The sequence below is a fragment of the Quercus robur genome, chromosome 12, assembly GCF_932294415.1.
Source record: "Quercus robur chromosome 12, dhQueRobu3.1, whole genome shotgun sequence".
NCBI lineage: Eukaryota > Viridiplantae > Streptophyta > Magnoliopsida > Fagales > Fagaceae > Quercus > Quercus robur.
The window spans coordinates 27027800-27047183 of record NC_065545.1 but is presented as its reverse complement, the minus strand read 5'-3'; the positions used below and the strand labels follow the sequence as shown (position 1 = coordinate 27047183).

Below are 19384 nucleotides of genomic sequence, written 5' to 3'. Positions count from 1 at the left end.
CAGCATATGACCATCCATTTATATGGGAACCCAGTACCTAGTTTGATATCACAAATTTTGATCATACTTCCACATCTTGGCCTATGAGAACAATACTGCAATTGGTATGCAATGATTGCAATCCCTTTCTGCAATCTAGCATGAGGGGTAAAAGAAGATAAAGAAAGAAACATAAAAGGTAAAACCTGACCAAAACTGTGCTCACATTTAAGCAAAATATCTATAGAACATATTAATCACAGGTGACAGTTTACCAGAGGTCTCATTCAACACGACAAAGCTTTCACCACTTTGGTGGCATTAAACTTTTAAATATCAAAGCCAGTTTTGATACATTTTCCAAGAAAACAGAGAGAACAAAATTTCAGTTAACCAACTAATGCTTAGAACGAGAAAAATGGTTGTCATTAGGATTCCTCTTTCCACTGAAAACTGCTAATGCCTTTCTTACAGGAGGCTGCAGGGGGGCTCTTTTATCAACATGGTGGCCAAAGTCATCTGCAGTGAAGATGCCGTCTCCCTGAGAATCAAATATACAGTAGTCTCAGTTATGATTAAGACATGATCTCCAAAAAAAGGAAAAATTACAAATACAAGAATCAGCAGGTACACAAACCAAAACAAACCTGCTTATTCATTTTCTTCTTTGTCTTGGGATGAAGAAACTTTTGTGGGAGTTGATCTTCACGCAAGATGACATTCTTGGCAATGGCCTCCCTTCCACCCTGGGGCAAAGGCAGTGAAAACTGCAGAGGGACAAATGTCAAAACACATGCATACAAATAGCCAGTAAAGCTCCAATCTGGATTCTAAAAGGCCTTGAGAATGAAATATCCACCAAACAAATCCAAAAAATACTTATCCTCTATAACGTATTAATATTTTCATCATAATAGGTAGGAACCAGTAAGGAGGGGATAGTTTCTGTAACCAAATGGCAGGAAGCAGTGATGATAAGACAAAGTTCGCAACAATCAAATGGTAGGAACAAGATAGAGAACACTACGCTTATATAGAACAAGTGTTTGCTAGTTAGAAACTAACAGAATTAAGCTACAATTAGAAGCATAATAATTCCTGTGAGTCGCACATTTGGATATACTTACTTTAGTGCCATGCAATCTAATCCGTGGCCGATGATCTGCTAAAACAATTCCATTTTCACCAACTGTAACAGCTACCTTGTGTAAAGTGCCACCATTTCCACACTTTGGGCAGAAAATCCTCCCAATCTCAGCAGTCACTGTATAGCATGCATGGCATTTCAGAATCCACCTGGAAGGACAGAATTGTCAAAGATAAGCATATATATGGTGTAAAAATTTCATTGAGATAAAAACAGATTCTCTGGTCAAGAAAAAGGATAACAGTATACACCACTCAGACCAACAATCCAGATGAAGCATATTAAGACAGTTTCCATCACTTAATATGAAGCATCGCCAATGCACATGATTTCTACGTTTCTTTATAAAAATAGGGGATGGATGAGAGGAAAATAAATACAACAAAATGCAAAAGATAACTCTAACAAGTAATCACCCAATGAAGTGTATATGAAATATATACCTGTGCAGCTGTCGTATCTGCATTCCTCCAGGTGCCAGCAAGCGTAAACCCATCTGTAGAAGAACATTTTGCATTGTGCAGTCACTAGTTACACAGGCCATACTGGGCTCAGACAACGATCACAGCATCCAGCTTTGCTCACTACTACCATCATCAGCATAGGATGCATCAACACTTTCATCGGCCTGGCTTGACATCTCCACATGATCCAATCCTTCATTAACCATATCAACCTCATCTTCGTCATCTACCTCAGCTTCATTGCTCTCAAACGAAGCTCCTGCTAATTCAGGGTTGCTGGATCCAAGCCTCTCAGAAGATATGTCCAGCTCATTCCCCTGTGGAAGAAGACCATTCGACGTGTCTTCTTCTTCTTCCAACCTCATTTGTTCCAGAATCGTAGATAAACTTTCATCACCATTCTCCCCCTCCTTAATCTCATTTTCCAAGCTTCTACCATCCTCAACAACATTGCTATCCCTTTTGCAGCCATCGCCTCATAATGTTCACGCCTAGTTTTCCTTCTAAGAAACCGTCTATGAGTACTTCGACTAACAGCAGGCATCTAATCACCAGCATCCTCATCAAACTCTCCTTGAGACGCATCAATGCCACTCGCAACCATCTTCTTCCCTTCAATCGTTACCTCTTTCTTCTTTGACAAAAATTTGCAGCGTTGAGAGGATCCTGCTCCCCTCAATCCTCATCAAACCATCCTCCGACAACATTCAAGTTCAAGTCCTGCAAAGGTAGGATTCTCGAATTGGAATTCGACATACCACCATCCCCAACCGATGCACGTTCTCTCAAATTGGGCACATTGTAACCCCAGCCTGGAGGTAATCTTTTTCGCATTGACCACATGGACGGACAGTCCCTAATATGTTTGGTCCCATGAATCTGAGCCTCCAATGTATAAGTCAATGCAATGCAATGCAATCAATTTTAAATCAACATCTGATAGCGTCTGTAAGTCACCGGTCGCCCTCGCAAACTTTATAACTATCAAATTAAATTTCCAAAAAAATAATAATCATCAGAGACTATCATTCTAATTCGAGATTAATTTTCAAATATATGTCTATTTGTCTACATTAAAATATTAGTACTCAGCTAGATTAAGATCAACATTTAGTTTCTCGAGAAAACGATTATTATTCATTTTCTGGGAAAGTAAAGAAATGCCTTTGTTGAGGGAGTCGGGGGAGGGGTCCATGGAATGGAGGGAGGAAGGAGAGGCGGTGACGGGAGGCAGGGTCACGGACCTCAGCCATGACCTTAGGGACGGTGACCGACTTGTCGGCATTGCGGGTGAGTTTATCACCACCTTCTTCGATTAAGGTGTTGGCATCGACTACGGCCACAGCTATGCCCTTTGTGGGGTTGCAGTTGTTGTTGCCTCTTCACTATGCTGCTCCGAATTGGTGCTGGAGCTGGGGCTGTTGCCTGTTGGGGTTGCGTTGTCCTCCATGGTTACGAGAGAGAGAGAGAGAGAGAGCGCTTAAACCCTAGAAAGCTAAGGGAGTTGTAGTGGAGAAATAAGGAATGCTACGAACGATGTCGTTTTTCATTTTACGGTTAAATGAGAACTAATTCAAGTTTTAACTCCTAAATTTGACTTCCTTTTCTTTTAGGTGTCTTCTTTTTTCTTTTTTCTTTTTTCTTTTTTATAATAAGTTTCTTTTTTATTTTATTTTTGTAAGATTTAATATAAGGACTAGGGTGTCAATGGGTTGGTTTGAGTTGGATTTGTGCTCAACCCGTACTCAATCTACTCTTGTAAGGTGATAGAGAACTAGACTTCTTGTTGATCGATAAGGGAGGCAAGGTCAAATTCTCATTGAGTGACGGTCAAATTTGGGTGAAACTGGTAATGGGAGAGAGAGGCAAAGCAATAACAGAAATGTGTGGATCTCTGCCGAATTTCACTAGAAACGTTGCCAAACATAATAAAACTCACTGAATTTAAGAGTTTTTACGGTCAAATTGGATCAAGTTGGATTTTGGAGGAGGAGACCTGACACTTGATTTGCTGGTATCAATTTTTGAAGGTGGAAATCTGCCATCAACCATTGGAATCATTGGATTGAGTGAAGGTTGGCTTAGGTTTGGTTGGATGGCTTGGGTGATCGGGTTTGTTGGACAACCCTAATAAGGATTAAGGACCAAGTTTCAAAATATACTTCTCTCACCCAAAATAAAAAAAGAAAAAAAAAATCACAATACTCGCTATTTAAAAAATAATAATGAAATAAAAAAAGAAAAAAAAAAAAACTTGTAGGAGGTTTTGAGGACCTAATTTTATTACCAATTTGGTATCAGATATTTGAAATATTGTGTAAAGAGTTATTGATCAAAGGCAAAATTCAAGCACAATTTTTTTTTTTTGGGGGTAGAAAAAGCAACCTTTATTTTCTTTTTATTCTACACTTTATTTTGCCAAGAATCAATTTAGTTTCCAAACCAAAGGCCTTAGTTAACAATTTTTCTAACACAAAAGGTACCTTTTTTGTCAAGCAAAGAGCCTACAAATAAACTTGGTAAATAGATAGGGTTCAAATCACTTCTCATTTGGCCCAATTAGGTTTGATTTAAAGTGAGTTGAATTAAAATAGGTCGTACAACCTATGACAATTTGTTGGCGAGTTAGATTAACTTAATATGACATGTATCTTTTATCACATATAAAATGATTAAATATATAAGTAAATACTTTAGCGTTCTCTTTATATTCCTTTCATTACAGTACACACTTTTTTTTTTTTTTTTTTTTGGGAGAAGGTACAGTACACACTTAAGAGAGCAAAGAAAAAAAAAAAAAAACTTAAAAGGGTCCTAATTGCCTTTTAAAAAAAATTAACTTTTATAAGGATTTCGTGTAAAACACTAAAGCCAACTCTTTGCACCCTCTAATAAAATAATGACATATCAACCTCTTCAAAATGGGACAATAGGAAATACCAGTGTACCACATGCAAACACTAACTATTAAAAACCTTTGCTCACTATTCAGTATTCAGTGTAATAAAAAAATAAAATGAACAATGACCAACATGTCAAAACGCTGCTGTAGAAGCCATCAAAGAACCTAACAAGAACCCCTTTGAGTAGGAAAAGCCTCCAGGAATGTTCTAAAGCTCCAGGTTTGTGATCTTTACACAAATTACTATGTCATTTCACTAATCATTAGGGATTATATATGAGTGATTATTCAGTATTCTTGGAGTACAATAACACTGTACTTTCTCCTCTTATATAAATAATATATCCCAATACTATTATACTCGAACACTATTCATTAATTTTATATTCTTTCTGTCACCTTATAGGATAAATTGGTTGAATGACTTTGATAATTGATCATCTTCCTTTCTTTATTAGTGTAATTGCACTCTGAAAGAGGTGGTAATACATATTTGTACAACTATCTTACGGTTAATGCTTTTTTGGTTGCTAAGGCTAAGCTAAGCTTGACGTTTGCTAGGCTCTCTTTTTTTTTCTTGGATGAAAAATTGGTTTTCCATTTCCAAAATGACAATACCATTACACTTCCAAATACACTAAGAAAAGAACAATATCTCGTCCTTAAAAACAAATCCTTAGACAAAGTTGACCCCCCTCAATTCCCAAGTGATGAAGATCCACAATGAGCACAGGATTAGGACTTATTCCACAACTCATAGTCTTACCAACAAATTAGCTAAATGCGGCAGAAGCAGCCCCAGTCTAACTCACCCAATTCTACTTGAGAATTGCAAAAGCCATTTATAGCTCTCTGTTTTTTTCCAGCCACATCAATTCTGGAGCTCTACAGGGTTGAGGTTACAGAAGAAGGTATAATGAATTTACATCCCAAGGGTTTAGAACTTGGAACCAACTTACAAATGGCAATAAAAAAAAGCCCCCCAAAGATGGAAACAGTTTAGGAAAGCAAAGCAAAAGGGTGCTTATTAAGTAGATGTGGCTCGCCCTTTTACAATGTCCAAGCTCAGCTCACTGGGATCAGTGGCTTGCAACTCAAATGAAATGCCGTCCAGTTCTCTCTTGAATCTATCCTTGGAACTAGCATAAACCATTTTATGCCTCACCTTTGATGAATCCGGTGACCTGCATCCAAAACACACCCACATGTTGAATTTTTTGTTCTGAACTTTCACCAGAAAAAAAAAAAGCGCAAAGTATACTAGGCAAATACTAGTAATCAGTAAACTATAAAGGAATTAAGGCTGAAATTACCATGCAAATTAATTATAAGAGAAACCACATTTTCTAATAAGTGTGTTTTTGTGTGAAATTACCATGCAGTGAAGAAAATTTTGCTCCTTTGGCAATTTTCTGCAGTTATGAAATCAAAATCATAGACGGCATAACGACACTCATTGGCAGGCAAACTGGCAGTGAAATCGTCATAGCTTTCGGTAGGCTCCCCGAGCTTCTCCACCACCACCTGTTGTTGCTCAATCTTGAACACAATAAAACGATAGCTCCTCTTTGCTTTAAGCTGCAAGAACTTCAGCTTACAATCATCGTGCACAGCCATTCCTGATGCTGCGTTTGCCTTTATAAACACAAAATTTACAGAAAATTATTTGGTTATGACTAGAAATTCTGATATATTGGTGCAGCTACTATGTATTAGACTGCATTGTATTTGTATTTGCTATTGAACATAAACCAGCTTAATTAATCACGACAAGTTGATTGAAAAAACTTAATTATGAAAAAATTTAATAAGTTTGAGCTGCAGAATTCTTTGAGAAAGATTTGACCTTTATCCCTTGGCTATATGTGATCTTTATCTGATAAATCCCTGACAATATTCTCTAATGATTGTGCCAAAAATCATGTATCATCTATGACCTTAAGGAGGATAAAAAAAACTATATTGGTTGGGCTTTAAGGAGGATAAGCAACTGTTTATGGCTTTCAACGGTATTGCAACAAATGAATAATGATTGCCCTTTTTGACTTTTGATGTATTAGTGATTGCTTTTATTTATTTGTTAACAAGCATCCAAAGAACACAAGTTAAGATGTATTTAATATTTCATCTCATGATACTTTTATACATTTTTTTTATTAAATTTTTTTTTTTAATTTTATCTAAGTGTCAAGAAAAACATACAATTACATTGGATTTATGCATACAATGCAATGAATTAACAAATTTTTTTTTTCTTTTTTTAAAAAAATTTCAAAAGGTGTGCATTGTAGCTTGTAATTGAATATTTATAATTATTTGTAGGCAGATCCTAAGACACAAAAGATAGGAATGTACTATTCAAACATACAGACGTATCCCTGAAAATTATTCATATGTTTACTCATTCATTTCTTTTTCTTTTTCTTTTTTCTTGGTCATCTAACATAAAAATAATCATGTTTTAGGCAAATTGGCTGGACTATATAAGTATTCCTTTGTTAGATAACAAATGTGACCTACTGCTATTGGTGTTCGAAGTAGAATCAAAAGATTTCTCTATGATCAGTTGATTCAAATTAAGAAGGAAAGAAAAAAAAAAAAAAAAAAAACTACAGTATAATAATCATACTATTAGTTTATGAATTTATCTAACAGTGTCATCCATTACAAAAAAAGAAAAGAAAAAAAAGAAAGAAAAGATTAAGAGATAGAAAGAGATGGAAGGTACGTACCATTTTGCCACCAATGAGGAAAGGCCTTGTGAAATGTGACAAGGGGGAAAGAAAGAATGAAAAGGGTTGGGAAGGCAAAGAAAAGGAGGTATTTGAATGAAGAAAGAAAAAAAAAAAAAACGAGATCCTTGTTCTTTGGGGGTATCAGCGGTGGAACTTTGATAGCGGAGGGAAAGGAGATTTTGGAGCACAACTTGTTTCTCATCCAATTATGTCCACAATTCACTTTCTAGTTTCTAGCCTTATGGGTTGTAAATTTTTTAAGGACGGCCTTTAATACCCAAAATCAAATACTGATTTTTATTTTTTTTATAATGTTTGTCCATGAAAACTTAAGCCATTACCATATATTTTTGAGGATTGGTGAGAGGGTTTTTAGTACAATTTAAAACTCCAAGTAAGCCATGCTTAAAATATTTGGTCACAATGTTTTCATAAGTGATGATGCCAAAAAATCAACAGTAAATTACACGGTCCTCACGTGCTCGAACAACACCTGTACAATACAAAAAGAGAAGACCTAACAGAGTGCATCGGTGTGATGCCGGCCAAATATCCTCAAAAGGTTAAGTTAGAACTTCTCACCACTCTAGAGTGCCAGAGCTGGGGTGAATTATACGTACCTTGTTTTGTAAGGGTTTTGGGGTTTTTATAGTAGTAGAGGGTTGATCTCTCTTTCTTGGTTTAGAATTCCTTTCCTTATAAGAGTCTTTATGAGCGTTTTTTACGAAACTCCTTTCCCTGTAGGAGTCCTTTTGGATTAACATGGAACATGGGCCTCGAGATATTTCCTTATATATGCAAACGTGGAAACCAAGCTAGGCTATGCTAGGCTCGTCAGCTCCCTTTAGCTTTATTGGCGTCAGCTACACATCCTCTTAGGTATTCTCATCAGCTTCGAGGCGCACTTCGCCATAATCATACCGTCGTCACTTGCCAATGGATGCCGACGGATTCATTTGGGTCGTTGCTTCATGCCTTTGTTTGGGTAGGTATTAATGTTATAATTTTATCCTTACCAATAAGAAAGGTTGAGACTTTTTGTTTTTTGTTATTTTCGCCGGGGGAGGGGGGGGGGGGGGGGGGAGAGTGGTGTCGGGCTAGGAAATTAAGCCATTGGGATATACTTATGAAGAATGGTTGTGAGGCTTTAGTACAATTTAAAACACCAATTAAATGATGCTCAATATTTTGGCCGCCATTGTGGTTCATTGCTGTTGGTAGTTTTCATGACTCAAAAACTTTTTTGATAAGTGACAATATAGCATAGTCACATGAATATGCCACAAGCAACCTAGGCAATTTTAAATTAGGAGGGTGGATGAGTTTTTAATATTTTTCAATGTAATCCAAGTTTCTTGGGCTCAGAAATAGAAATAGCTAACCCAAACCAATTCATGGTGGCTTTAAATGCGTTGTTGGATTTGTGCTATTTTGTCGAATTTAATAAAAAAATTGTGTTGAAATTCATTACGTTCACAATAATTTCACAACAAATTTGGAGTGGTATACTATTACTAGTTATAATCTAGACCAAGAACTAATATGATTTTTTTACCTACTAATAACAATATAACATCAATATTTTATTGTAAAATTATTATAGACATAATATTTACTTGTTAATATTTTAACTTTATTGTGGACGTAATATTATGTATAGTTTTAACATCATTGTTTAGCCTATCCAATGTCCCAATGCCATCCACACTCTTTTGGGGTTTGTGTTTAAGGTTTGATCCCTTAGCTAAAGCGAAAGGAAAAAAATAAAAGGTTTGAACATAAATACATAATTTAGTGTTAAAATATGTTCCAAGTGCAACGATTTTTAAAATCATTAGGTGAAAATTGATTCAATTGAAACTTAATCGCAATTGAAATGAGAAAAACACCAATAAATTGCAAAAAGTTATGTTAAATCTTAAAAAGCTTTTAATGGTTTTATTAATCATCAATGGCCCCTTTAATTTGTTGACCTTTGCTCCCAAGACAAGACAAACTGAAGAGCTTTTTTTTTCTGTGATGATCGCTACGTCTGCGTTGCCACGATGAACTCTCCCCGTCAACCCCAGCTGTCATATTTTTAAAGAGGTTTTGATTACTCCTTCGCAACTCCTTCAATTCTATCTAGCGGGACCCACATCTTCCAGTCCCAATCGAGTAACGTTACGTAACCTCCATTAATCCATCCCTCACGGAATCACTAGCTTCACTTCCAGTTCCACACAAGTGACGAGCCCCTAAACCATGTTGCTCATTTCCTCATTCTTTCAAGGTGAGTTTCAGTATCATTAATTATTCGTACAGAAAAAAATTGGCTGAAATGGAACCAATTTATAGTGGATTACCATTTCCCAAATGCACTACCATTTCCATCAATAATTGGTATTTCCCGAAGGTTATTCTCCTTTAATTTTATTATGCTTTCAATTTAATCAAATTGTATAACTGTAAACGAACTGAGTTTTATTGGGTAACGAATGTTTGAGCTCTTTTCAACAACATAAATAAAATCTTTGAGTTCATCTCATTAAAAAATTCAATAGTTTAAGCTTGGCTTAGCTTGATAGTTGATACATTAGTAAAGCCGAGTTCGAGCTTAACATCAAGTTCTTAAGCATGAGATCCAACACAATTATGTGTTTATTTGGAAATAACATATTTAAGATATCCTGGAAATAACTTATTTAGTTTTTCTTTATTGAAGGTGCTCAAAATAAAAACTAAAAGCTAAATAAAATAAATTGATTTTTTCCCTAAAAATACTATCAAAATAAGCTAAAAGATAAATAAAAATATATTGAATGTGGGACCTGCAAACAATAATATTACTAGTGCCAAAGCTAACAGCACATAGGACCTGTAAACATTAATATTACGGTTAATAAAAAAAGCTAAACACACACAATTTGTGGATTCCAGTTTGCTCAACTAAAGAAGTTTCTGATGGTTGAATAAAAGACTTGAAATTCAATTTCCGCTTACACCAAAAACTAATTGGTGTCTTAATCTGATGATAGAAAACTTCTTATATAAGGTTTTTTTTTTTTTTTTTTTTTTTTTTGTGAGACCCACATGGGATCGATAAACAGTAGACCAAAAAAATCAAAAAGACTCACTGAAAATCTCTAACCCAAATGCACACTACATTTTCAAGTATATATCAGGCTTATTATCAAGCACATTAACGAGCTTACGCTCGTCTTGTTTTATTTTATCAAGTCCTACTGTTAACAAGTCTATTTAGTCTAATTTATTTTGCTTTACAAGTCTATTCAGTCTAATTTATTTTGCTTTAGCTCTACTCATTTATATATGTATATATAAAACTGAAGTTTCTGAACCTCTCACAATTTTTCATGTCAGCACAATATTTAAATAAAATTATCATTTTATTTAAATAGAATTATTGTTGTTTAGTCAAACTTAAACAAGAAGTGAAACTCTATCTTTCTAACAAGTCCAACTTAAACTCAAACTCATCATTTTTTTAATCATTTAATTTTTTTTTTTATTATGTCCAAACTTAACAATGAATGAAACTCTATCTCTCTAACAAGTCCAACTTAAACTCAAACTCATCATTATCATTTTTTTAAAACAAAATTATTTTTATTTAGTCCAAACTTATATAAAACCGAAAATTTTGAAATTCTCACAATTTTCCACGTCAGCACATTATACTCATCATTATCATTTTTTTAAACAAAAGTATTTTTATTTAGTCCAAACTTATATAAAACCGAAACCTCTGAAGTTCTCATAATTTTCCACGTCAGCATAATATTTAAATAAAATTATTTTTGTTTAATCCAAACTTAACAAGGAGTGAAATTCTATCTCCCTAACAAGTCCAACTTAAACTCAAACTCATTAATTTTTTTTATCATTTTTTTTTTTTTTGTCCAAACTTAACAAGAAATGAAACTCTATCTCTCTAACAAGTCTAACTTAAACTCAAACTCATCATTATCATTTTTTTAAAACAAAATTATTTTTATTTAGTCCAAACTTAACAAGGAATGAAACTCTATTTCTCTAACAAGTCTAACTTAAACTCAAAATCAAATGTTAATAATAATAAATAAATAAATAAATAAAAAACTTGAATAAATCCTCTATCATGATTATCCCAAACGTGGCTTTATTTGGATAAATATAAAAGTCATCAACTATTGATAAAGTTCAACTTCTTAGGATAATAGAAGAATTCTACTACAACTTCTTATACAACAATGTAGTAATTAAGATGCTTGGTAGGCATCATTATCATTTTTTAAAAACAAAATTATTTTTATTTAGTCCAAACTTAACAAGGAGTGAAATTCTATCTCTCTTACGAGTCCAACTTAAACTCAAATTTTGCGAGATTAATCATGAACAATATAAAAGCAATACAAACCCCACTATATTTTTTTTAAAGCCGAGTAGAGGTATGAGCTCTTCTTATGTTATTTTCTTCTTCTTTACTTTGTTAAAAAAAATAATTTATTTTATGGTTTTTCATGTATTTTTTAAAAAGTAATTTTTGTACATGAACTACCAAACTCTCTTTAGCCGTTTTTTACAAGATAAAAAAGTTTTCAATAATTGAAATTATTCTTTTGAATGTAACCCATCTTTCTTTTATATTTCTCTATTGTTTAGTCATATATATTTTGTTTTGTTTCAATAATTTCTAAGCAGTGAATAATCTGATTCTTTAATATTTTTTGGTCTTTCAAGCAATGGCTTCTTCATCAAATTGTAACATAAATTGAAGTCATACAATAGCAAATCATGCAATGATGTAGTTTCTTAATCAATTTAAGATTTTATAAAATTATTTAGTTTATCTCATAAATAGGTAGATTCCCATGCATAGCACGGGTTAGCGACTAATTTATTAAATAAACAAAAATATAAGGTTTGAGCTTAGATTGTTTAAAAACAAACAAATGTGAAGTAGTTGAAACTCTCTCTCTCAAAAAAAAAAAAAAAAAAAAAGGAGCAAAAAGCTTGCTAAAAATCACTAACCCAAATGCACACTACATTATCAAGTCTATATCAGGCATATTTTCAAGCACATTAATGAGCTTAAGCTCATCTTGTTTTTTTTTTTTTTTTTCAAGTCTTACTGTTAACAAGTCTATTTAGGACCATCGCACACCCTTGGTGTGATGGTCACTCCACAAGTATAAGTTCTTATGGGGTGTGGGGTGTGAGGAGTAAGAGCCAGGATTCAAGTCTCCAGGAGAGAATTTCACACACATATATACTTGGATTAGACTATAGTAGAAATTCTACCTTGTATTAAAAAAAAAAAAAATCTATTTAGGAATAATTTATTTTGCTCATCTTGTTTTTTGTTTTTTTGTTTTTAATCAAGTTCTACTGTGAATAAGTCTATTCAGGAATAATTTATTTTGCTTAAGCTTTACTCATTTATTAAATAAACAAAAATATAAGGTGACGGGACTGACGAATTCGTCTCCCATAGACGATCTCAACGATACAGACGAGGACATCCTCAGACGAGCTAAACAAATACCCACATCACTGACGAAGGCAACTAGGCCATTCAATGCGGCCAATTATACCCGGAACGGTTATAGAACCAGCTATATGAACTGTTGGAGCACATTGAAGCCACATTACAAAGTATAAAATGTTACCAAGAGGGACATTAAGGCCACAATAACTACCCCAACGGCTAGAAGCTGCAAAAACATATTGTAAAGTTGTGATTTACAAATATGTATTTTGTTGGCTTTTATTTCGTACCAAATTTGATTGTAATTTTATTCAATCTTGTGTACCCTGTATTTATTGTGGGATATGATTGTAAGGGTTGTGTGTTAGAGAGAGAGAGAGAGAGTGTGTGAAGACTCAAGCAAGTGAAGTCAGAAGAATTCTCGTGGGTGTCTCGCGACTAAGCTTCCCGCGAAGTGAAGCATATGCCTTGCATATGACTGGAATGCGAAGAGTCTGTACAGATGGAGACAGCTGTGTCTCACGAGTATCTCGCGGGTAAGGCCTTCCCGCGAGACACCTGCGAGACATTTTGTTCTGCCAGTCTATACTGCTTAATACACACTTTCTGTACCCTCATTATATTTACCCATATTACCCACAAATATGATAGAGAGCTTCTGAGAGAAAACCCTAGCTAAAACACTTGAGAGTTAGAAATTGTTATACCAACAATTCTCTACACCTTTATTTGTGGGATTTCCTCATTTCCTACCTCTCCATTTCCATACCATTGAGAGGTCAATAGTCCAAACACTTACCACACCTTCTGAGAGTGTCCAGTGAGGTTTTGGTGCTGCTAGGAAACATTGGAAGAAGCCAAGGATGGCAAATGCAACATGGAGCTTGTTGCGGGATCTGGAGAGTTAGACAAGACACGGTTCTGAGAAGCCTTGTTGGAGTAGGAGTTTAGAGGGCTTAGGTACAGAGGGTAGATTAGGCTTGGAGGGTTTCTTGCTTACCTATGTATCCCAACTAATTGTCTAGTGGATCGATTACCGCTTAGAGGGCGGTGGAGAGGTTTTTCAGCGAGTTCTTCAGTTTCCTCTTCGATAACACATCTCAGTGTTATCTATGTTTGTATCTCTCTTCCTTACTCTTGTTCATTTCATTTTACTGTTATATTGCTTTAAATATGAATTAGAGTAGCTTGTTTGCTTGCATTTACACTATTCTGCACTTAGTATTAAGTTAGTGTAAAATCAATCAAGCTGTAATTTGTATTGGGGGTCTAAACAAGCTCTTGTGTTTTCACACATTTCGAGCTTTCAATTGGTATCAGAGTGGGTACACTTGATTTGGTTTCATTACCTAAGTGTGATCCTTGACCCCTTGTATGTTTTGCCATGGATAATGCTTTGTATGCTTCTATGGATGTTGTTGATTGTAACACGCCATGTGTTTGTAATAATGTCTCTATGAGTGTTAATCCTTATGATTGTGATGACATGTTACATGAATCTTTGGGTGTTATTGATATTCCTAACGTCAAACTCTTCAAGAAAAAGGCTAAGAAGTTTCATAAAGATTTGAGCAAGTTATTTGGTGAAAAGGATAATTTGATTGCTAAACTCAATGAATCCAACAAATTGGTTAAGAAATATAAGAATCTTGCTAAAAATTCTCTTGAAAAGCTGAAAGAGTTTGAGTGTTTGAATATGGGCTTGGATGCTAAACTTGTTTTGTCTAACAAACTTGTTGATGAGCTAAAATGTGAAAATGAATCTCTTAAGATGTATGCCAAGTGTTTGATTGCTGAACCTTCTGTTAAAAAGGATGATAATATTTGTTGCAATCATGTTGTGGTATTCGATTTTGTGCCTATTGTGTGTTCTACCTCAAAGGACAAGTCGGTAAATATTCCTCCACACAAAAGAAACCAAAAGGTGGAGAGAAAAGCTCTTAAGCCTAAGCCTCTATTTAGGTCTCATCCTAAGGAATTGAGTGGATCTAAGTTTGTTCCTAATTGCCACCATTGTAGTGTAATCGGTCACATAAGACCTCAATGCCCTAAGTTAAAGAGAGAACAAACTCATGTTGCTAGATCCCTTCCTAAAAGGCCTAGTGGACCTAAATCCATTGTTTGTCACCATTGTGGTGCCTTTGGTCATCTTAGACCACATTGCTCTAAGTTTCAAGCTCTTAAAAGAATCAAAAGAAAAGAGAAACTTGAGTTGTTTGGAAGCTGTGCTATGAAAGCAAAACCGGATTTGGGGGAAAATTGTATGTTGTTGAAACAAGTTGTAAATGCTCTTACCTCCTTGTCTATATGCATCTCCGATTCTCATTCTTCCAACCCTTGTCTCACTTCTCTTGAGACACTCATTCCAAACAATTATTCCGTTTGGATGAGGAAGGGTTCCTATGGTTGAGATTGTGCTCTTTTGGTCCTTGATCTAATTCTTTTGATCTTTGTAGGACCCTTCATGCATTAGATGCTTTATTGTCATGCATTTGTACATCTTACATCTCTTTATATGCATTGTTCTACTTTTGTTTTTTATCTTACTTTTATGTCTTTATTTTGTGTGTGTAAAAATCCAAAACCACATAAAAAGTGAAAAATTCAAAAAGTTTGATCGTATAAGTTTTGAGCACATATCATATGTGAGTTTGGCCTAGTACCTTCATACTAATGGCGTAGTACATTTACGAGCTTAGCTTGTTATGTATGCACATATATCTTTGTGGGAGAAATCTTGAAAACTATGTGTGATTGTTGTAAATAGATCTTCAAGCTTGTCATGAATGATTGGTCAATAGTCTTGATGGTCTTGATACTTGCATAGACTTAAGCCTATATCTCTTCTCACTTTATTTTTATGTTTTTGCTATAGAGCTTACCAAATGTAAATCTCCAAATGAAAAGAGATAATGAGTTGCAAAAGCCTGTCGCACATACTAGTATTTGACTAGGAAAAAGGGAAAACTAGTTTTATATTATAATGTATGGTGCTAAAAAAGCCAAAGGCTATCTCTCAATGTTGAAATATCAAACATTTCAAGCACTAATCTCAAAAATAGATGTATTATTCAAAAAATGATCAAATGTTATGATTTGTAAAGAAGCCAAATGAAAAGTTTCAAAGATTTTGTAATCATTTTTGTGAGAGGTCATATATGTTCATTTCTATAATTGAGATAGACCACTTGATTTAGTACCAGTTGTGTATGATTTGATTGAATTGATCATTGAAGTTTCATTCTGGTCTACAGATTATTCCACACTTGATTCACACACACAACACACAAGTTTAATGTTCAATGAATATCTATTTCATTTGTGTGATTGTACATGTTCAAATATGATGTGTGTGTGCTCAACCATATGTGGATCAAACCAAAAAGATTTTTGTTCTTTTTGTTTGCTTTTGGAAGTGATTTGTATCACCCATGTTTTTCAAAGTTTTTCAAGTTATTTTTGCGTGAAAAACATGTTTTCTAGGTGCTTTTATGACCCATTTCATATGTAAGTTCAACTGGGAGTTAAATGGTCCAATTTTAAAGTTTTTTTCAGCTTTGGACAGTGAGTTTCGCGACTGTTTCGCGAGTAGCTCGCGAGTAAGCCTTACTTGCGAAAAATTCCGCGAGTACTTTCGCGAGTCCGCTTCCTGCAAAAATTTTCAGATCAGCTTTTTAAAGGGCATTTCGTGGGAAACCTCTTTTAAACCTCTCTTATCCTCTTTTAAACCCCTCTTTCACTAATTTTACATCAAAACCCAATCAATTTGAATGGTTTTTCATTCCATTAACATCTCTAAGGTATTTATAAACTCTTTTCATTGATTTTGATCCTTAGATTATGTTTTGGAGAGTTTTGTGCTCTTGGTTGGGATTTTCATCATAGGGGTTGGGAAAACTTAATTTTTGTCAATATTTCTGATTAGGCTTTGTTTTAAATGATAATTTGCTTTGGATGTTGGCCCCTTGTGGCAAAAATAACATGTATTTAGGCAAGATTTTCATATGTTCATGCATTGTTTAACATACATGTGTAATGTGTGCACTCTAGGTGTTCGATAAAATGCCCAAATGACATTTTATCGTTGTTTTGGACTCCGTTAAGTACCAAATTTTGGGGATCACCATAATTATTCATGTTTATCATGTTTTGATCATTGGTGGTATGTTTCATACACTTTGCCTCATGAGTGCTTATTCATGCATTGGTCATGCATCTCACATGCACACTAGATACACCTTTGTTGTACACACTCTAACACTTGACATGTTTTGCACTTCTCTCATGCTAGTTAAGTCTTTTTAGACCTTTTAGCACTTAATATGTTCTTGTGTCTATGTCATGCCTAGGTTTACATCATGTTCCATCATCCTTGGCATGTCATGTTCTTTATGCTTTGTAGCATTTTTTTAAAGATGTTTTTGTCTTTCGTTTGAGTTTCATTTTCTCATTCATCTTGCACCCCTCATACATCATTTTTCACCCTTGTTCGTATCTTCTTTTCTTTCCCTCTTTCCTCTTGATTCATTTGTCTATTCGTGACAAAAAGGGGGAGAAGATTTTATGACTCACGTGCACATTCTTAGAAGGAGAAATTCTACCTCGTGCACATTCGTAGGGGGAGAAATCCATAGGGGAGATGCATATCTCAAGGGGGAGAAGACATTCTTTTATGAGATAACCTTGCTTTACCGTATGCTTGTTTTCTCGGTGTTTTATGGTGCTTTGTCTTCTATGCTTTATTGCTCTCATAGCATCGTGTTTATGTGTTGAACATGCATACATCCTTATGTTTGTTCGGATGATCATTTGCTTTGCTATGTGGTCATTGTAGTCATTTCTATATGACTGTTTTGGTGTATGATCAAGTTGCTCATATGTTTCACATCATGTTTACTTGATCGCAATTTACTTGTTGCATTATTCTTGTCCTTTTACTACTTCCTTTACCTTGAGGGTCTAATGTGTTTTGTGCAAGTGTTTCAGGTTACAAGTATATATGTTCCAAGTTCATCATAGCTCATAAGATTCATGATAGGGGGAGTGATATGATGGGGGAGAAAGAGAGAAAGAGCTTTGTGCTATATTAACTATGTTTGCTTTGTTCATAGTTCATGATTATGCTTAGCTATTTAAAAGTTTGTGACTATCTCAATGCTTGTGTAGCATTCTCTTTGTACTTTTAGATATTGCTAAAATGTCTTGAATACTTCACACTTGTGCCCTGGTAGGATTGCTCCTAGATGCATATACTTTATGTATTTTGCATTGGTTGTGTGAGTGGACGTGCAAGTAATCATTAGTGATTGCTTCCTTATACATGTCCGGATGAACATTTACTTGTTATATGTTCATTGGAGTCATTCTTTAATGATTGCCCTTGTTTGATCAAGTGTTTGTTTGCATGATATCTACTGTTTACGTACTTGATCGCATTATGCTTGCTATTGTTCATACCTTGTGTTCAACTTGTCATAAGTTTAATGAAAGTTTTGTTTATGTGTGAGTGTTTCAGGTTACAGGTATAAACTGCAAGTGCTTCACAGTTTCTAGATTAGGTGTGAGTGAGTTTTGCCATTGTTCCCAAACTCACGTTTAAGTCTAGAGTCTGTTGTTAGGGGTTTTGCCATGGAATAGCCAAAGGGGGAGATTGTAAAGTTGTGATTTACAAATATGTATTTTTTGGCTTTTATTCCGTGCCAAATTTGATTGTAATTTTATTCAATCTTGTGTACCCTGTATTTATTGTGGGATGTGATTGTAAGGGTTCTGTGTTAGAGAGAGAGAGTGTGAAGACTCAAGCAAGTGAAGCCAGAAGAATTCTCACGGGTGTCTCGCGACTAAGCTTCCCGCGAAGTGAAGCATGTGCCTTGCACATGACTGGAATGCGAAGAGTCTATACAAATAGAGACAGCTGTGTCTCACGAGTATCTCGCGAGTAGTATCTCGCGAGTAAGACCTTCTAGCGAGACACCCGCGAGACATTCTGTTCTGCTAGTCTGTACTGCCTAATACACACTTTCTGTACCCTCATTATATATACCCATATTACCCACAAATGTGATAGAGAGCTTCTGAGAGAAAACCCTAACTAAAACACTTGAGAGTTAGAAATTGTTATACCAACAATTCTCTACACCTTTGTTTATGGGATTTCCTCATCTCCTACCTCTCCATTTCCATACTATTGAGAGGTCAATAGCCCAAACACTTACCACACCTTTTGAGAGTGTCTAGTGAGGTTTTGGTACTATTGGGAAACATTGGAAGAAGCCAAGGATGGCAAATGCAACATGGAGCTTGTTGCAGGATCCGGAGAGCTAGACAAGACAAGGTTCCGAGAAGCCTTGTTGGAGTAGGAGCTTGGAGGGCTTAGGTATAGAAGGTAGATTAGGCTTGGAGGGTCTCTTGCTTACCCATGTATCCCAACTGATTGTCTAGTGGATCGATTACCGCTTGGAGGGGAGTGGAGAGGTTTTTCGCCGAGTTCTTCGGTTTCCTTTTTGATAACATGTCTCAGTGTTATCTGTGTTTGCATCTCTCTTCCCTACTCTTGTTCATTTCATTTTACTGTTGTGTTGCTTTAAATATGAATTAGAGTAGCTCTTTTGCTTGTTTGCTTGCGTTTACACTATTCCGCACTTAGTATTAAGTTAATGTAAAATTAATCAAGCCGTAATTTGTATT

General features: G+C 35.0%; 1 protein-coding gene and 1 pseudogene across 1 annotated transcript; both read right to left on the bottom strand.

Moving 5' to 3' along the window:
• Positions 1–172: 172 nt before the first annotated feature.
• Positions 173–2972, bottom strand: LOC126708326 (RNA-binding NOB1-like protein; annotated as a pseudogene).
• Positions 2973–5070: 2098 nt separating this feature from the next.
• On the bottom strand, positions 5071–7442 carry LOC126710224 (actin-depolymerizing factor 7-like). The gene is made up of 3 exons (XM_050410603.1): positions 7225–7442; positions 5868–6127; positions 5071–5676 (listed from the first exon to the last, which is right to left on the bottom strand). The coding sequence occupies exons 1-3, from the start codon at positions 7225–7227 to the stop codon at positions 5520–5522; spliced, it is 420 nt and encodes a 139-aa protein (XP_050266560.1). The 5' UTR covers positions 7228–7442; the 3' UTR covers positions 5071–5519.
• Between the last annotated feature and the right edge of the window lie 11942 nt (positions 7443–19384).